The following is a 20,804-nucleotide window of genomic DNA, read 5'->3' on the forward strand; positions in this document are numbered from 1 at the left end:
AAAACCTCCAGTACCCAGTCCTGTAATGCAGCAGGGCTGGGCAGAGATTAAGAGCCACCACTTACACCACAGCAGGTACAATTATATAATCTCTGGGGTGCTCTTTGCCAAACCTCTCCATGCCTCCCTTTTGCAGCAAGAAACCCACAAAATAAGCTCAGCAGAAGAGGTGGGTAATGCTAGCAAGCAAAACCAAAACTAGAACTTTAATTTTGAAGAAATCTTTTATTATGATTGACCAAAACATCAGCAAAGGGTGATCCAGCTTTTGAGTTATAGAATCATGGAATTGTAGTTAGAGGTGACCCTTAGGGTCATCTAGTTCCTGCAATGCATGAACTCAAATAAAGCATCCATGACAGATGGCCATCCAACCTCTGCTTAAAAACCTCCAAAGAAGTAGAGTCCACTTTCTGAGAGAGTCCATTTCACTGCCAAACAGTTCTAACCCTCAAAAAGTTCTTCCTGGTGTCGGAATCTCCTTTCTTGTAATTTGAACCTGTTGGTTTGGGTTCTACCTTCTGAAGTATGAGAAAACATCTTCATGTGACAGCTTTTTGATATTTGAATATTGCTATAATATCTCCTCTCAGTCTCCTCTTTTCAAGGCTGAACATACCAAACTCCCTTAACCATTCCTGATAAGGCTTGGTTTCCAGACCCTTAATCATTTTGGTTGCCCTCCTCTGCACACATTCCACATTTTCAATATTCTTCTAAATTGTGACCTGCCTAACCTTTCCCCTGCAACTGTTTCCCTTCTACTTGTGTATACTCTTTCTTCATGATTTCCATTTTCTTCTATTTTTTATAAATGCCCTTCTTAAATCTCAGTTCATCTGTAAGCTCCTTATGCAGCCACACTGCTTTCTTTATATACCTCTAACTTTGCTTATTTGTTGGAATTGTCTGCATTTGTGCCTCCAATGGTTCACCTTTAAGAAACTCCCATCCATCTTGTACTTCCTTCTCATGAATTTATTCACAAGTGTACACATCCTTTACTGTTCCTCCCTTCTTGTTTTGTCTATTCCTTTATACCCCTTAATTTCCACATTCCAGTCATGAGCCTCATCCCACTAGCTATCAGTAAAGCCTATTGGGTCATATTTGCCATCCTATATTATCGTCTTGCTTGTTTCACATACTCTGCACATTAGTACAGAGACAACAGAAATCATTAGCCATTCCCTCCAGCTGCTTCCTTCTTGTAGTTTCCTGCCCTTTAGCAGAATTCTAGAGCATCATCTCAGTTTCCTGTGCATCAATGAAGCTATTATCCCTCATAATATGTGCTCCCCTGTATTTTCTCCCCCTGCTCTCAGGATTTAGTTTAAAGATCTGATCAGGTTTGCGAGACTCTTAACAAACACATTCTTGCCAACCGCTGTGAGGTGCAACTATTTCTAGCCAGAAGCCCTTCTTCAAGGAAGCAGAGACCATGGTCCAAGAAGCCAAACATTTCCTAACAACACCTGTGCTGCCAGCGATTACTTCCAGCATTTACCTCTCTCTTCTTGGGTCACAACCTTCAACAGGAAGGAGTGATGAGAAAACCACCTGTGCTCCAAGGCCCGTCAGCTTCCTTCCCAGAATCTCATAATCCCTTGCTGTACATCAAAGGCTGTGTGTGGCAGTATTGTTTGTACCCCCATGAATCAGAAGGAAGTGGTTGTGGTCAGTTGGCTTTATAAGACTTGGCAACTTCTTTGTCACATTGTGAATCTTTGTACCTGGAAGACTGCACACTTCCTGGGACATCCTGTTTCCTCTGCACAGTACTGCAGACTCCTCTGTAGGGAGTCACCTACCACCACTTCCTCTTGGGAGTGGCAGGGATTGTTCTGTATATTTGGTTATATTTGACTTTGGTCTGTATATTTGACTTTGGTCTGAGGTCTGCAACTGCTGTCCTTGCTCCTTTGGCCCAGAACTGGTGTCAGAAGTGGGGGCATGGAATCCATTTTGCAGCTCCACTGACACAGCATGGCTCCTGACAGTCCTGCTTCTGTGTGTCATGTTCCTCCAGGGGTTTGTCTCCTGCAATCTGCAATCTACCTCCACTGCTGTTCCAGGACAGTACACTCTGCTCTGTCAATAAATTCCTCATCTTTCCCAGTAGCTCAAGGGATAGGTGGCTAGGTGGGCCTCAAATTGCTATAGTGTCTCTTCCAGCAAGGTACTTGCTGCAGGTGTAGTTTTGCACATTCTCAAGCAGGAAGAAAAGCATGGCACTGGTGTTGGAAGGTCACTGCAGCACATCCCTCACTGTCCATGTCTCTTGGTTGTACGTATACCTGAGCCTACCCCTCAAATACCCCTGCTAAATGCCATACAAACGCCCCTGTTTACAGAGGACTTCCGGGTTAGCGCCTCCGGTAATGGCGGAATTCCTCTGATCGGGAGGAATTTGCTTCGTAGGAATCCGGGTCTGGCCGCCATGGCGAAGGCGGAGACCCACTAGAAATCACAGGCGGGTGAAGCCTGTGGATGTGGGATTCGGCTGGCACCTTTTGCGCCTCCCCTACTCGTGGGGAAACCCGGTTTCGGGGATCCGGAGCGATGTGGGGTGAGCGGCGCGGTGCTTCGAATTGACTGCTTCTTCCACGGAGCGAAGCCGCATAGCTGTTGCCAGAGAGCGCTGACTTTTTCCTGTGGACAATTTGATCTTAAAGCAACTACCCGTGAGTAGAGCTGAGAATTGGATTTTTAAACGTCTTAATTTGGTGCTGAAACGGGGAGGTCTAAAACAGGAAGCCCACCTTCCCCTTTTGTAAATAGATTGAAGCAATGAGGATGCAAGCTGAAGTCTCGGAAAGCCTATGGTAAAGGGCCAAATTTCAATCAGTAAGAAATACTAAACCCCCCTTGGTGGCAGGAGAAGAGGGGGGAAAGTTTTGGACTGAGTATACCTGCAGGAGAGAGCGAATAGAGTTAATATACCACCGCTCCGATCCTGGAAACGGGCTGCCAACAGGACTGACCGTGATTAGAACGTTTACTGACAGTTAGTTAAATAAGAGGAATACATTGTTTCCATGGTCTCCGTCTGCGTTTAAAAAGGAGTAAAAGTAACAGAAAATTGAAACTAACTTTATTGCTTGAATTGAGTTTAAAAGGACTAATACAAATAGAAACTGCTTTCCTCTAGAGGAATTGTTTCCCTCTAGAGGAAGCTTTTGAAACTGTCACAAGAGTTGAGCTGGGGGAATTTCCAGCTGCAAGATAAAAACCTGTGAGATTCTGGGGACCTTGAATTGGTTAAGAATGTTGACAGAAGAGGCCTTAGTGGATGTATTATGTAAGATAAGTGACTCATTGGAACAGCTTCACAAAAAGGTGGATGTGGTAACTACCAAAATTGACAATTTGGGACAAAAAGTGAACACCAATATAGAAACTATTCAGAAACTGACACAGGAATCTATTTTGACATGGCAAACTGCAGAGAAGGCTAGGGAGAAAGTTATTCCTGTTGAACTTAAAGTAACACAATTGGAGAGAGAGTCCCAGCCTTACAGATGCAATTTGATGACCAAAAGTTGATGCCTGCTATGATTGAATTTAAAGAAAATCAGATTTCGAGGATCAGAGCCCTACCTGAACTGGAGAAGGAAAGTTTGATAGATTTCCTTACACAGGAATTTGATGACTTTTGGGACCGGGACTTGGGTCAAGAAGAGATTAAAACTGTGAGGGCTCTTGAACTTGGAAGAGGAGGGAAAAAAGAGAAGAACAAAATAAGAGACTGTTGGAAATACCAGAGGAACTTAGAAGAACAACAGACAAGAGTGGAAATTTTGAAAGACGTCCTGAAATACCTTTCGGATCTTAGACTTAACTACGGAGATTTGGTTGCCCTGTCGAGAAGAAATAAAATCATCTTTAGGTGGGAGTTTCCCCGAGATCTACTCTTTAGCCTCAAAGGAAGGAAAATGAAAATAAGATCAGTGGAAGACAAAGTAAAGTTCATGTATAAATATGAAGAAGACTCGCAGAAGGGACTTGGAAAAGAGTTAAGAGCATCGGACAGAAGATCACCAGGTTGATGGACTATAGGGAACTGGCGGATATGACTGGCAGAATCCGGGACCAGGGAGAAGAGTTGGTGGAAGAAGATTGGAAAAAGTTTAAAGACTACAGTGGTGCCTCGCAAGACGAAAAGAATCCGTTCCGCGATTCTCTTCATCTAGCGGTTTTTTCGTCTTGCGAAGCAAGCCCATTGACGGCTTAGCGGACTAGCACTATTAGAGGCTTATAGCGGCTTTTAGCGACTTATCGGCTTAGCGGATCAGCTGATAAGCGGCTTAGTGGCTTAGAAAAAGGGGGGGAGGGAAAAAAACCCGCAGGAACTCGCAAGACATTTTCGTCTTGCGAAGCAAACCCATAGGGAAATTCGTTTTGCAAAGCGCCTCCAAAACGGAAAACCCTTTCATCTTGCGGGTTTTCCGTCTTGCAAGGCGTTCATCTTGCGGGGCACCACTGTATTTATAAAAATATTGTAAAATTAATGAGTGTTAGAAAAATGTTGGAAAGGAGCTATATGGCTTTAGTAGAAATGTTACAAGGAATTAAGTACAAATAGATTATTAGAGTATTAAAGGGAAAATAAAGTTAAAATATGTTAAGACAATTATATATTAAAGGGAAAAATAAGGTTAGAATATGTTAAGATAAATTACAGGACAGAAAACAGAGGAAGATGGAAAGGAATTGCTGAAACAGTTAATTAAAGTGGAATACAAAAAGGGAGGTGTGAGGAGGTCGTTGAAACAAGTAAATGAAAGTTAAGATACTGAACTTATTAGATGTGTTTGTTTGGTTTTGTTAATTTAATGTTTGGGGGTTGGGGTTGTGTGGTGTTTTTGTTTTTGTATTGTATTTTTGTATTTTTTTGTATTGTTTTGTTTTGTTTAATTCTTTGTCTTTCTTTTGCAGTCTTTAAAATGTTAATAAATATATATATTTAAAAAAACAACAACGCCCCTGTTTACAAGTCCTATTCACGAGCTAAATAGAACTGCGGCTGGCTGCTAGTCAACAGAACTCTTCAGCTGGCTGGAGTTTAAGCAAAGTACTGGGGCGCGAAACAACTGGCTTGGTACTGAAGCCATAATGCCTGCACTGATCAAAAACATACTTTTGTAGTATAGCTTTAGAAGTGGTTTGGCAAAGGTTGGTTATCATGAAAAGCATTTGCACTTCAGAAACTTCCATTGCTGGCACCTCCCAAGAGCTCCCGTGTTCTACTCACAGCTGGCCAATAAAAATAATTCCCTTCCTTGTGTTATAGGAAATGAGTAGCTTCCAGAACGGAACAAAACAGGACTCTTGAAATGTTGCTTTAACTCTCTCCATTGTCTCAGATATTTTCTTCTCCCTCCCCCTCCTTCCCGTCTTCCAGATAGCACATTTGTTTAGCACATGGAGCAATGAGTTGGACAATGTTGGGTACTAATCTCATCCCAGCCATTAACTTATTGGTTGGCATGAAGCAAGCCACTATTTCTCAGCTTCATTGCCCTGTACCTAATTCTGAACAATATAGATAATAATATTGGCCTGCATTTTAGGAATGTTGTAAAGGCTGCAGAGACAAGGGCCAATAAGGCCCTTTACAACATGAGTCCAAGATATCTGAAAGACCACCTGATCCCTTATATCCTGGCCTGATCACTGAGACATTTTGGGAAGTCTCAGCTGGTGTGGTCCTCCATGGCTCAGATGCGCAGCTTATAGCTACTAGAAGCCGTGCACTCAGTGTAGTGGCCCAAGCCTGTGGAACTCTCTCCCACCTGAGATTAGACAGACACCTTCCTGGTTGAATTTTAGGCACACGACTAAGACATTTTTGTTCCAGCAAGCATTTTAAGGAAGTGTTTGGTTTATTATACATATTTAGTGTTTGATTGTCCCATTTTCTGTAAGTTGTTTTTATGTATGCTACTTAGAAATGTGAATAATTAAGTGCTATAGAAATGTGTTGAATAAATGTCTGTGAAATGTCTGCAAGTATTTCAGAAAAAGTGATACAAATGGGAAGGTCTCTTCCATCTCCTGGTCTTACCTGGCTGACAAACCAGCAGGGCCCCAATCAAGCCAGAGTTAATATCCTTGACACTGTCCACACGAGAGGAGTAGGCATAAGTCAAACACTGTGGGTCAGACCCAGTTGGACCTTGCTTTTTTAAGATGTCCCACACGTAAGTCTGAGTCTGGCCAGGCTCCACAGCATCATCTTCTTTCTCTGGCCTGCTGCTTGCATCGTCATAACCTGCCCCTGAAAACACATAAGCAACCTTTCAGTTAACGTTACAGTTGCTGGAGCCAATCCTTTCCTTTAAGGGTAGGAATGGGTGAATCTTTTAATTTTGGTTTCTCATTTTTCCAATCTTAAGTTTACATTCCCCCATCAGTTCGCAATTTTAAAAAAAGTCCCCATTAAAATCATCAGCACTTTAGTGTGATCCCCCCCCCCCCCGCAATATACACATATGTGCATGTGATTTTGCCTAGTGTACTTATTTTTGCAAAGCAATTTCCCATATTATAATACATTTTTGTAAATTTATTTCACTGACATGTTAAAGCACACTTTGGTATATACATTACTTGGGTGGAAAACTGTATTGCAAAATTTGGCAAAGAGTGAATTTCAGAGGGCTGCTTTGTTTCAGTTCATGTATAGCGTGGATTAGGTATCAATTGTAATACTCTTATTGTACTAGATTCTGGCTCCTGCAGGGTCAGAACCAGGTCATCTGCAAAAGCTTTAAGTTTATATTGTTTCGCTCCGACCTGAATCCCTTCCACCAACCGGAGAAAAAACTGTATTGCAAAATTTGGCAAAGAGTGAATTTCAGAGGGCTGCTTTGTTTCAGTTCATGTATAGCGTGGATTAGGTAGGTTCACCTTAACATATGAACTGAACTGAATTTATCCCCCTTCCCTATTTATGACAGCCTTTTACTGAGGTCTAATTTTCACACTACAGGACTCAGCATACTGGATCTGAACATGACTTAGGGACTGTCCAGACGTCCTTTGTATTGTGTATTCATGATGATTTGTGCTCATTATGGTATTGGGACAATTATATCCGATCCTACTTCCAATTCTGTTACAGGATTGGTTGGGATGCTACAGAGACAACTGGGTGGCAATGCTCTTCTAGGAGAGGGTCGCCCCTTTCACCCGGCCATGTCATACTGTAGGCAGGAGGACAACAGCCCAAGAGCTAGTCTTTATTTCATCCTCTCTGGAAGACAGAGAGATTTGGCTTGCTCTCTGTGATGAATGCAAAGTTATGGCTTTGGTTATCCACCTGGAAACCTAATGAGAGAGCAAGATCTGTTGGAGTATCTAAGCTGTGAGCTCCTCCATCCTATGCTCAGGATGTATAGATGCATAAATATAACCAGCTATCCTAAGGACATCACAGTCTCTAATGACCAAGGAAAACAAAGCTTGGATAAGTACTGGAACCCCCTGGAGTCTGTCACTCTTCAAATACTGGAGTGCCTGCCACAACACTGATTGCAACTGCAATAGTTTTGGGACAGTCACACTGCTTTGTTTACAACTGGTGAGCCTCCTGTAACTTCCAGCTGAAATCCTGTAGCTTTTTACACAACAAATGTTCCAGGATGGTGGTGGGAGGTGGTGAGTTTTCCCACTTTTGTTGTGATTTAGGTCAAGACTCCTCCCCATTACAATAATGTAGTAACACTGGGGAAGCATTGCAGATCAGCTAATAGTGGAATGATGTTTGGATGGTCCAGTATCAATGCACCACTAATGAATCAATCAATGCCATGTTGCAGAATATTTCTGTAAAAAAACCCAACCCAATCTGGATATGGCTGTAGAAACACAGGTTTTAATCCCTGATCAGCCACAAAGCTAATTGGGAAGCGTTGGATCAGGTGTTAGAATGTGCGGGTCATACCAAATTCTGTTAAAGGGGTGTGCAATATGAATGGACATGGTGCTCTGTGTGTATCAAACTCACCCTCTGAAGCTTTCCAGTAGGACACCCCTATGGCGTGGATGCTGAAAGGACGGGAAGCCAGATTCTTAAAGGTAACGACCACCTTGTCGTGAACTTCTGCTCGGATGGTAGGGCCCAGAAGACCTGTAGGGGAGAAGGAGGATGGGAACCTTAATATCTTGGATCCCACTTGATTAAGAATTTGAACTCAGGTTGCAGTTTTTACCAAAATGTTCAATGCTCAGATCAATGTGATACATAGGCAAAATGCTGTTCAAAGGCACAGCAGTGCTCTATATACAGCTGCACAAGTAAAGATGTCGATCCAAAAATGATAGTTCCCCCACCCCACCCCTTCAAGCCTGTAATAAGCAAAAGGGGCAGGCACAACTAGTGCAGCAAGCGGTTCTGATACTTAGACTGGTTCTATAGCCTAGCACTTCTCTGATTCTATAGCCTAGCACTTCTCTGACAAGGTTGAACCATCCCTGTCTGTTCATGCCTGCGTTGGCATCTCCATGATTTGGGTGGTAGAGGAGGTGGACAGGAAAGCTAATGTAACAGCCAACAACACCCAGAGAGGTGACACTGGACAGCTTTCTTAGGGTTGCTATATTTCAAAAAGTGAAAATTCGGATGCAAAAGTTGTTGTAGAGCTTTTTTGTTTAGTTTTGCCCAAAGTTGAGGTTTTTTTGTTTTGCTTTTTTTGCAAATTCACTAAACTGTAGACTTCCAATATGCCATATATCCAGGTTTTCCCAGGCATGTCAGCTATTTCCGTCTGGACACTATTTCTGACTGCTATATTCCAGCTATGTCCGGCAAATTCCAGGCGTATGGCAACCCTATGCTTTCTGATAACTCCAGAGGCAGAGTTGTCAGAGCAATAAGAACCAGCCTCTGTCAGCTTTGAAGATGGAGCCAGGGCTTTTTTTCCTCCCCAGCCAGAACTTGCCAGAACTCAGTTCTGGCACCTCTCATGTGGGCGCCATTGCCATTATAAGAGAATAAGGGAGGCGCTCATGGTGAGTTCAGGCACCTCTTTTTCTAGAAAAACAGCACTGCTGGTGCCCATTGGGACTTGTGAGACAGATGGCAGGGCACCCAAACCGTAGGTGGAGCCAGAGCCAATGAGCCTACTGAAGGCTCGTACACACTTCCACTTGTGTAGTGCCTGGAAAACAGAGGTTCGAGTGGTTTTCTGCTGGACCCGCACTTTTTAGGCACGAGTGTCCAAGTGAGTTTCGCCTTGCCCTGCTGCTTACCATTGAAAGCCCTCTTTTTAGCAGTAGATCGGAACAAATGGGGAAAACCTGTATTAACAAATGAAGCTGATAAGCAGTGTTACCCCACCTCCACGCCCCGGACTGGTTTAAGTCAGAAAAGGCGGGCTAAGCACAGACTGCGGTTGGTGAAGCAGTACCCCATTTGCACTTACTCTGCTTAGAATGAAACAGCCCTGAATACTTTTGACATTTCTGTATTTGCAAATATGTGGGTAGCAGAGCTGACGTAGTGGGAAGAGATACTCCTACAAGGGAACAGATAAAAAGCTCCAAGAGAGGGCATATTCTCTACAGCCAGCTCACAGATCTCAATCTCACTCACAGATACATTTCACTGCCTGTCCTAGCTCCCTTTCAGGATACCTAAGCCAACCATTCTATGCTAAATTAGCAAGCAATCTACTTAATAAAGACATGCAGCTATAACATAAATATCCCACGTCTTCACCAAATGATCTACAAAGTAGCTTGCAAGAAAACGAATGTGTCAAAAACCACCATAATACAAGTAACACTTAACTTAACTTGTACAGTGGTGCCCCGCAAGACGAACGCCTCGCAAGACGGAAAACCCGCTAGACGAAAGGGTTTTCCGTTTTGGAGGCGCTTCGCAAAACGAATTTCCCTATGGGCTTGCTTTGCAAGACGAAAGCCCATAGGGAAATCTCCAGGACAGCGGGGAAGCGCAGCGCGTCTTCCCCACTGTCCTCGGACCTCCTCCGAAGGCTGCCGGTGGGGCGGAGAGGAAGGCTCCTCCGAAGGCTGGCGGCGGGAGGAGGTCTCTCCGCCCACTGGCAGCCTTCGGAAGGTTGCTCCGAAGGCTGGCGGTGGGAGGAGGTCTCTCTGCCCCACCGGCAGTCTTCGGAAGGCTGCTCCGAAGGCTGGCGGTGGGGCGGAGAGACCTCCTCCCGCCGCCAGCCTTGGGATGGCTGCTCCGAAGGCTGGCGGTGGGGCGGAGAGACCTCCTCCCGCCGCCAGCCTTCGGATGGCTGTCCTGAAGACTTGCGGTGGGAGGAGGGTTTTCCTTCCCACCGCCAACTTTCAGAATGCTGTTCTGAATGTTGGCGTGGGGAGGAAAAACCCTCCTCCCACCGCAAGCCCCGGGAACAGAGAAGCGCTGCGCGCCTTCCCCTCTGTTCCCGTACCTGTCCTGAAGGCTTGCGATGGGGAGAAAAGCCCTTCTCCGCACCGCCAGCCTGGCAAGCGGTCTCCATAGGAACACATTAATTGATTTTCAATGCATTCCTATGGGAAACCGTGCTTCGCAAGACAAAAAACTCACAAGAAGAAAAAACTTGCGAAACGAATTAATTTCGTCTTGCGAGGCACCACTGTATGAATTCAGCATTAACGTGCTTGGTAAAATAATAATAATAATAATTGGGGGAAGAAAGGGTGTGGGTGTCCAGGGAAAAAAAGCCTTTGGCAATTCCACCCACCACTGAATTCAATGCCTCCAACTGGAGAGTGTAGAAGAGATTCCTCATATGCTCATTTTATGAGCTTTATTTAAATTGGGGAATTAATAATTGATTCCAATTTATGCATTGTTTGGCCCCATCTGCACTGTACATTTAAAATGTATTATATCAGTTTAAAAAGTCATGGTTTCCCCCAAAGAATCCTAGGAGTTGTAGTTTGTTATCCTACGACTCCCAGAGTGGTTTAACAAGCAGTCCCTCTCTCTACAAAAAAGATCCTTTTGCTTACCCATCCAAGCCGGCTTGGGTTTTGTTTGTGTGAAGGTAGAGTCTGTGTATTCCAGATATATGGCTTTCTTGTACCGAGTGGTTGGCGTGGGGGAGAATACCCTGGAAAAGGAAAGGGGCATGGTTAAATTAAACAGGTATAATCTATACTGTCTGTATTTGCTTTCAGTTCTGAGTTATCAGATTATATAATTTATATTTATGCCCAACTCTTCCACCAGTAATACCCAGAGCTACTTACAAAAAAAGGGAAAACAATAATGAGGAAATAAACACTCAACAGTAACCCCCCCCCAATAATGAAAAAGTAATTGTGAAAAGCAGCGATTAAAATAATTAAAAACAGCAGCAGAACTGGGTATTTAAAACCTGCTTGAATGAAAAAAAAAAGTTATCAATTTCTATCTGTGGCCACATCTGGCTTCTTTTAAAGCAATATCATACCACTTTAACAATCGTGTCTTTCCTCAAATAACCCTGGGAACTGCAGTTTGTTATGGGTGCTGAGAGTTATTAAAAGACCTCACAGTGTTATCATTCCCAGAGTTCCCTGGGAAGACGGGTTGATTGTTAAACCACTCTGAAAAAACTGTAGCTCCATAAGGTGAATAAGGGGTCTCCTAACAACTCTCAGTACCCTTAACATACAATAGTTTCTCGGATTCCTTTGGGGGAAGCTATGACTGCCTAACATGGAATGATGCTTCATGTCCTCTTTTTCCAGGACACACCCTCTTTTTCAGGATTAAAATTTTTGTCCTGGTGGATTTTTTAAATTTGGCAAGACGTCCAGGTCTTTTTTTGTTTGGTTTTTGTTTTGTTTTGTTTACACAGTAACCCAAGAATTTTTTTAAAATAAATAAAGACAATATAAAAAGCCCTACGCTGACCAACATCTTCCACTGTAAAGAATTATACAAAGAATTAAATCAGTTTCTCTACAACTTTCCCAGTCCTCCCCACAGTGACCATGTTAGAAAGCTGTTAAGCTGGAGTTTGGTGATGCAGTGCAGAGGAATTCCACCAGGGTGCTGAGTTGTAAAAAAAAAAGGTAAAAAGGGTTTTTCATTCTGAAAATCGGTGACTAGTGTCTTTGTAACAGTATACGGACAACAGAACACTGCGAAGCTGAACTGGGGACAGGAGAAACAGAGCTGTGAGAGAACATTTGACATAGGTCTCATTTCAGTCAGAGGAGGAGCAATCTTCTGGAAAGAGAAGAATCCCATAAAGAGAAATTGGGAAGCTGAATTGGAGATAGGAGAAGTTTAACTTCCACTGAATTTACCCTATTTATACTTTATTGTTTCCTGAAAGAATTCTATCTCCTGACACATCTTTTTTTCCCCCAACTTCGTTCTGTAAAATAAACTCCTTTTCCTGTTTTAACTTCCCTAGGTCTCCAGGTTTTCTTTTCAAAAAAGCAAAACTTGGCCCGTAGTTAAGAGGGTTCACCACCATTGATGGTAACGTCATGATATGAAATGAAAAAAACCGCAAGTAGAATAAAGTGTTTTATATTTCTATGAGAGAAAAACCCTGTCAGAAAATGGCACCCCCTCGTAAAATTCTAGAAGCGAAAGGGGACAGTTGGGAGAAGCTCAGTCTGAAGTAGCAGCATCTGAGGAAGTTCCAGTCAGGATTTAGAATTTAGGAAAACAAAACTTGAAATTGCCAAAATTCAAACAGAAGCAGAAAAAGGAAAAGTCAAGCTTCAAGCAGAACAAGCTAGGCTTCAAGGAGAACAGCAGATTCAGTTTGCCAAAAATGTCACTATAGCAGGATAAAGAGAAACATGAAAAAGGAATGTACAATCTTAAAATGCAAGAGAGGCACCTGAAGGGTAGTTACCAGTACCACAGAGAAGCGGGGAAGTTACCTTAGTGGAACAAAAGAAATTTCCACAATATCAGAAAAGAGATGACGTGGAAGGTTTTTTTGTTTAGTTCTAAGAGAACTTGTAAAGATTTGGAGGTTCTAGATGAAGCCAGGACAATATATTTGCATCCACTGATATGTGGCAGTCTCAGTGAGGTTTACTCAGAGACGAGAAATAAAGAAACCTCAGATTGTTTACTCTTTAAGGAAAGAGTGAGGATATGATTTGGGCTCATTGTTGAACAGAGCAGAAAAACAATTAGAGATATTAAAAGGAAACTGGTGAAATGTATGCCCAGTTAGGTTGCCTCCTAGATAGAGCCTTAAACAGATGGGTTGAGGGATGTACAGTTCAGACATTTGAAGAACTGAAGCAGTTCTTTACACATGTCCCCTCACTGTTTATTTGGTTTTTGAGGGATAAAAAGCTGCAAACAGTGATGGAAGCAGCAGATTTCCTGGACAAGATAAAAGGGGACATGGGAGAGTTGTTATTCTCACGAACCTTCAGGAAAAGAAAGGTTTGAGACACCAAAAACCAAACAAAATAAAATGGGAAAGTTAATTTGTTTTCACTGCCAGGAAAAGAGACACACAAGAAATCCCTGTGCAAAATTAGAGAAAGCTAAAATATCGACTGTCAAAAATATTGAGTTTATTATAAAGGCAGAGCCTGTCACAAATCAGCCCACAAACTCTGCTCACAGCTAAGCCAGCCTGAGAAACCAGCCAATGTTTTACAGATCTGGAGAGTTTAAAAATATATAAACAGGGATTATATGGAATTCCTAGCAGCAGTGCAGGCGTAAAACTGTAGAGAGTGCAAAACTGCAACACCAGGTGCTCCCTCAATAAAGCTGTGCGCTTCTGTCCCTGGACTCTGTTGAAAAAACCCCAGCTTTGCCATGCAAACCAGGAAGTGACTTCACCAGGCAACTAATTTTTCTTATCTCTGTGGCTGCAATCTCCTAGGTGACATGGATGCCTTTGGCAACTGAATGTGCATGCGTACTGCTTCCATTTCCCACCCAGCCACCCACTCCAGGAGGAACAAAGTAACTGTGGAGGCACCCTGCATACTTGAAATTATTGAACAGAGATTGTACCGGGTGTCTAGGAAGAGGAAGTGTATTGCCCTCTGGGAAACAAGAAGATAGTTAGTGATTCCCAGAAAGTACAGGCTGCAAATACACCAGCTAGCCCATGAGACACCAATGTCTGGACCTCTTGGAATAAAGAAAAATAGGGAAAGGACATCAGAGCCTTCAATAAGTCTTGTACAGCATATCAGCTTGCAGGTCCTTCCCTCCATCCCAAAGCTGGGCAACCACTTACTAGGCTTCCAGTATTTGTTACCCCAAAATTGATCTTCTCAGTTTTGGGGTACTTCAGGCTTGGCGCCATGTGCAGGAAAACTGCAGGCATCGCTCTGGCAGGAAGTATGGGCGCTCTCCTCAAGTGGATCTTCTCAATTTTGTGCCAACTCTGCTCAGCACCTTGATCCAGCTCTGTAAGGAAATTCCGGGTCTCTGCCCCCAAACAGATCTTCTCGATTTTCTGCCACCCCAGGCTTGGTGCCCTGTGCAAGAAAACTGCTGGCATGCTAAACTGCTGGCACTGCTCTGGATCTGGGAAGGAAGATCCAGGGCTCTGGCGGGGTCCTAGAGCCCTTCCCTCCTTACCAATGATGCGAAAGCACTTACCAGCTTTGGGAAGGTGGTGCCAGGACTCCCAGGGCCCTAGCTCCACCCTCTCAAAGCTAGACAAAATGGGCAGACTTTGTAATCTTTCATAAAATGGCACAAACCTGTGCGAGGCAAATATTTGGCGTCTCCAAGTGGATCTTCTCAATTATGAATCTTTTCATTTTATACTACCTCAGCTCGGGTGCCTTGTGCAGGAAAACTGCCGGATCCTGCACTGCAGCTAAGCAAGGCGCCTGGATCTAGGAAGGAAGCTCCACGGCTCTGCAGGGTCCTAGAGTCCTTTCTGTCCATCCCAAAGCCGAACAAACATTTACAGGACTTTGGGAAAGGGGGGCAGAGGGCTTTGGGACGCTGCTGGAACCCTCACCTGCCTTCCCAAAGTGGGGTACGCAGCCCTCTATCTTGCTGGGGAACCAGTTGGGGGAGGGTTACAGGCATTATGCATTTTTGTCCCAAGGTTCCAATCGCTAGAGGTGCATTTAGGATTTCTGAGTGACTGTAATAACACAGCTCTGTGTAACAATGAGAATCGCAATAATGGACTAGAAACAGCATTAAGTACGCCAGGAAGAATACCACACACCCCAAGAAAAGTGGGTCATACATGCAATGAGGTTCATAAATGAGGTCCTGCTCCTTGAAAAGGCATAGAGGTTGACAGAATGAAGTGGCCATCCTACATAAACGTAGAGCTGGGAGATATCCGGAGATTTCACTTGCTAAATATCCATGCTGTGCAGGAAAACTGCAGGCTCTGGGAAGGAAGAGCTAGGGCTCGTCCCTCCTTCCCAAAGATGGGCAAGCACTTACTAGGCTTCCGGCTTGGAGAAGGCAGTTCCAGGTTCTGGCATCATTTCAAGGAACTTGCACCGCCCTCTCCAAAGGCACACAAAATGGACGGCAGTTTGAAATTGTTTACAAAATGGCGCCCTGTACAAAGTCCGATTTTGGGCCACCTCGACATCGTGATATGTCAACACCGCAATATATGGCGTGATGTCTGAAATAAGGATAGAACTATGTAGAGGTGAATGGGGTAATGTCCGGGCAACTGCTACTGATTAGAAGTCTGAAAGTGTTATTTATTATAGTACAGATTGTTTTTTTAATTAGCACACTTCCTGTAAAATTCAAGCTGCAGAAATAATTAGAAGCATAGATATCAAAGGGAAGGTGAGAGAATGGTCCCTAATAGACAAGTGGGAGACACAGATACAGAACTGCACACATGCACACAGAAGGGGAGAAGGAATGAACACATCTTAAATAATGCTACAAGCCCAGGGCAGCTTCTAAGGGGGCTGGGGGTTGGCTGAGAACAGGGGGGGGGGGCAGAAAAAAATGGGGCTTTGGAGACATAGGTGTAATCAGGATTTATGTTAGGGGCAGCAGGCTTCATGTTGGGAGGGGGGCAGAACCTCAGTTAAGTATTTTTATTGATTTACTTGATGGGGAGAACTGCCCCCCCCCCGGCTATGCCCATGTTTGGCAGAAAGGGCTTAAGTAATAAATAAATGGAGTGTGGAGGTAACCGACTCTCCTTTTATTTATTCCTGGCACAGAGACACCTGCACAAAGTTGCAATCATATAAGGTTTCCGTCATCCCCAAATGGATCTTCAATATTAGGGGCACTGTGCAGGAGAACTGCCAGAACTCTGGCTCTGGCAACAGGGTCCTAGAGCCCTTCTCTTCTTCCCAAAGATGGGGAAGGTTTCCGGCTTGGGGAAGATGGTGCCAGGGCTCTGACAGCACCCAGGAGCTCTGCCCTCTCAGGAGCCAGATAAAATGGACGACACTTTGAAATTGTTTACAAAATGGCACCCTATATGAGACCACTTGGCGCCCCCAGGTGGATTTTCTCAATTTTGCACCACCTCAGACTTTTGGATGAATTAAATACCATGGCTCTATGTAAAAATGAGAATAGCACTAATGGACTCGAAACAGTGTTAAGTACCTCAAGAAGCAAAAAAAAACAGGTGCTGCATGCAATTTATTATATCATAAATGAGGTTCTGTGCTCATGGGAGTTGGCAGACTGAAATAAGCATCCTAAATAAACATAGGTCACAAAGGAAAGGGGCGGCAACAGGGCTGGACGATGTCTGGTTATCAGCATCGTGATTTGTCACCAGCTAAACATTGTGATATACCAATATAGAACCATGTCTGAAATAAGGATGGAATTATGTAGAGGCAAATGGGTTATGTCCTGACAACGGCTACTAGTTAGAGGTCTGACACTTATATTTACTTGCCTTTAACGTATTGTTAGCACTGTTATTTTATAGTAGAGATCATTTTAAAATTAAACCCCTCTCTCTCACATTAAAACGGCAGAAGTAATCAGTAACATAGATATCAACGGAAAGGTGTGAAAATGGTCCCTAATAGATACATGGGAGACACAGGGAAGAAAGAGTCTTAAACAACAGGACAATATTTATTATCTTCAACTCAGAAGTAAATAACCCCAGGGCGGTTTCTAAGGGGGGGGGGGGCAGTTTGCTGGCTATAGGCAGGATTGGTCAGAAACATGTGGGGCTTTGCAACGGTGAGGCAGAAAAAGCTTACAGTGCCAAGCGCTGTGCTTTCCCAGCACAGAGACAGGCATAGAGACAATTGTTCAAAGATGCAATCATGTGAGGTTTTTCCGGCTGCGGGTGTGTGTGTGTGTGTGTGTGTGTGTGCGAAAACTGCGCACGCTCTAGGCAAGGTTTTAGAGCCCGTCCCTCCTTTCCAAAGATGGGCAAGCACTTACTAGGCTTCCGGCTTGGGGAAGGCAGTTCCAGGATCTGGCATCATTTCAAGGAACTTGCACCGCCCTCTCCAAAGGCACACAAAATGGACGGCACTTGGAAATTGTTACAAAATGGCGCCCTGTGCAAAGTCCAATTTTGAGCCACCTCGACATCGTGATATGTCACCGGCTAAACACCGCAATGTGGCACGATGTCTGAAATAAGGATGCAACTGTCTATAGGCGATCGGGGTAATGTCCAGGCAACTGCTATCACTTAGAGGTCCTAAACTTATAAATATTTACTTACCTGTAACATATTGTTACCACTCTTATTTTAAAGTACAGATTTTTTTATTTTTAATTAGCACACATTCTCTAAAATTCAAGCTGTAGAAGTAATTAGTAGCATAGATATCAAATGAAAGAGAATGTTCCCTATTAGACACGTGGAAGACACAGACACACAAATGCGTACACAGAAACGCAGAAGGGGAAAAGGGAGGAACAAGGTTTAAATAACTGGGCAATGTTTATTATTATTTTTAATTCAGAAGTAAATAATCACTCTTTTTTTCCATGGGATAAGCAGCAGCTTTGTGGCACAGGGAAGTAAATAAATAAATGCAGAGTGAAGGAAAGCCATTCTCCATTTATTCATTCCTGCACAAGACAGATAATATGGATGGATTTTGGTAATCATTTGAGGCCAATGATTTGTCACTCACAAATGGATCTTCTCAGTTACGGAGAAGGAAGAGCCAGAGCTCTAGCCTTCCCTCTTTTCCAAAGATGGGCAAGCACTTACTAGGTTTGCAGCTTGGGGGAGGTGGTGCTAGGGCTCTGACCCAACCCAGAGCCCTCACTCCACCCTCCTGAAGCCAGACGACATGGACACACACTGTAATCTTTCACAAAATGGACTCCTGTGTGAGAACAATTTGGCGTGCCCAAATGAATCTTATCAATTTTGCACCACATCAGCTCTGGCACCATGTGCAGAGAAACAGCCAGCACCGCTCTCAACCCCATGCTCCATCTAAGCGAGGCATCTGCTTCTGGAAAGGGGGGGGGGTTTGTGTGGACCAAGGCTAAACAACAAGAACACGGAGATTTGCCTTGAATTACTGGTGTTAATAATGGAAACTGATATTGCAATGTGTGATTTTTGAAATAACTGCAATTTTGAAAATGTGCAAAATGGTCTGGTACCTGTATGCTCACCCATTACTCAGAGAGGTTTGAGATAACCTCCCATTTTGCAATGATCTTAAAGGGTGGGACATGTGAAAAAAACTAGAGTTTGGTGATACAGTGTGCCAATGCGCTGAGCTTTAGTTTTACTCCGATTGGCTGCACGTACAGCTAGCCAGAGTAGAGGGTGGAGACAGCAAATTGGGAGGGGAAAAGAGAAAAGAATTGAAAGAGTTAGTTCTGGTGTTCAGCTGGTGTTCAGCAGAGTGTATGCGCAAGATCCACTCTGAGGAAAATATCTGTAGCCAGAGAAGGAAGTCTCTGAGCTTAGTTTGAAAGACAGTTATTAGTGTCTTTGTAAAAGTATACAGACAAGAGAAAACCCTACTTGGGTCTCATTTCAGCCAGAAGGAAAGTGATCTTCTGGAAAGAAAATCATCCCAAACCAGTTGGAGGAATGTGGTGACCCCGTGGCTCTGTAATACTACTAGGGGAGCCTCATTTATAGAAGGCTGGGAATCTGACAGAAAGTATACCACCTTGTTTAAGAACCAAAGTATTAAGCGGTAACAACTATGCAATTAAGTTTAATGAACTGAAGTAAAGTAACTGAAAATAAGCTGTGCATTTACCACCTTGTTTAGGGACCTGTAACATCAAGTGAATTCACCATTTTTATAGTTTACTGTTTTCTGAAAGTATTCTATCTCCTGACACATCTTTTGTTTTACCAACTTTGTTCTGTAAAATATTTTTTTTTTCCTTTTTAACTTCCCTAAGTCTCCAGGTACCAGAGTTTTCTTCTCAAAAAAAGCAAAAATTAGCCAGTAGTTAAGAGGGGGTTCACCGCACATGGCTTAGTGGGCATTTGAAACCTGATCTTATTTTTCCAATCTTAAATTCAGTGCTCCACATTTCCATATCAGTTTGCTTTTTTAAAAAGCCTCATTAACATATATTTCATTTTAGTGTGAATTTATCCTAAAACACACAATATTGTATGCAATTTTGCCTAATATATACTTTTCTGTAAAAATAAAATAAAATTCCCTAACACATTTTTGCATGTCATTTCCCACTAATATATATGCATACTTTAACCTTGTATGTGTGTTGTGTGTATGTGTAATGTGCACATTACTAGGTTAGGAAATTACATTTCAAAATGTGCTTGGATTGCATATTGTTTTGTTTTTATTTAATTAAATGTTATTAGATTTTATAGAGATACAAATATCATTTTTTATCCCAACTAAAATTAAATCCAGAGAAAAATAAGGGAGAAGAGAGAGACAGAAAGAGAGAAATATAGAATTAAAAGAGAGAAATAAGAAACTAAAGAACTTCTTATTCTTCATTTGTCAGCTATTGAAAAACATTATTCAAGTCATCTACTCCAATATAGCACACAGCACAACTACTCTCTATAAGCCAACATTATCTTTAGCTTTCAAAGCCAAATGTCATTATTTCTTTGTCTTTTTCACACAAAATGTCTAGGAGAGGTTTTCAATCTTTTGTAAATGTTAACAATGACTGTTCTCTGATTCAGCACATCAATTTCACTAAGTCTAATAATTATAATAACCATTCCTCCATTGTTGGTAACAGTGAGTTTTTCTATATCTATATCTATACAGTATTGCTGCTGTAATCATATATTGGGACAAAATTTCATAGTCATTTTCTAACTGTATATCCATAAGTCCCAGCAGGAAGAATTCTGGTTTCAGTTGAAAGTTCATCTTCAAAATTCTCCATATCAAAATATATTTGTATCCATTTTTCTTCTTTTTTATATGTCCACTAAGCATGGTAAAATGTTCCTTCATGTTCTTTAGATTTCCAACAAGTATTTTAGATATTTTTGTGCATTCTTAATAGCTTCTCGGGAGTTAAATACAGTGGTATTGGTTTTCAAACATTTTGGAAGTCAAACGGACTTCCGGAATGGATTAAGTTTGGCGCTTTTGCTTTTGCTTTTTATTTTGTGTTTTTGAGACTTTTTCGGTTAATTTGTTTTTGTGTCTGTGTGAAACCCAGTGCAGCTACTGATTGATTGATTGATTGACTGATTGATTGTGTGGCTGTGGAAATGGATAAAAGCCCCCCATCCAAACAATGACTATCATAAGTGCAGATAAGAAAAAAAAATAATTTTAAATTTTATCATCTACAATGCTGTCTTATTTATTTTATAGTACAGTACATTGTTTATTGCTTTCATTTTATGGATCAATGGTCTCATTAGACAGTAAAATTCATGTTACATTGCTGTATTAAGGGTTGTTTTTAAAAG

At 42.6% G+C, this 20,804-nt stretch overlaps 1 protein-coding gene across 5 annotated transcripts in view; it reads right to left on the bottom strand.

The window, feature by feature from the left end:
- Positions 1–20,804, bottom strand: part of F8 (coagulation factor VIII) — a 78,501-nt gene that overhangs the window by 45,767 nt on the left and 11,930 nt on the right. For 2 of the 5 annotated variants that reach the window (XM_079962315.1, XM_079962314.1), the window contains exons 2-4: positions 10,987–11,087; positions 8,012–8,134; positions 6,068–6,280 (exon numbers count right to left, since the gene is read on the bottom strand). In XM_079962315.1, coding sequence (XP_079818441.1) covers positions 6,068–6,280; positions 8,012–8,134; positions 10,987–10,990 — 340 coding nt within the window. In that variant the 5' untranslated portion in view covers positions 10,991–11,087. Of the gene's footprint in view, positions 1–6,067; positions 6,281–8,011; positions 8,135–10,986; positions 11,088–14,198; positions 14,543–14,670; positions 14,693–15,379; positions 15,401–20,804 lie in introns of those variants that run through there. The other 3 variants (XM_079962317.1, XM_079962318.1, XM_079962316.1) reach the window with 3 other exon arrangements.

Source organism: Podarcis cretensis (assembly GCF_951804945.1).
Source record: "Podarcis cretensis genome assembly, chromosome: Z".
Classification (NCBI taxonomy): domain Eukaryota; kingdom Metazoa; phylum Chordata; class Lepidosauria; order Squamata; family Lacertidae; genus Podarcis; species Podarcis cretensis.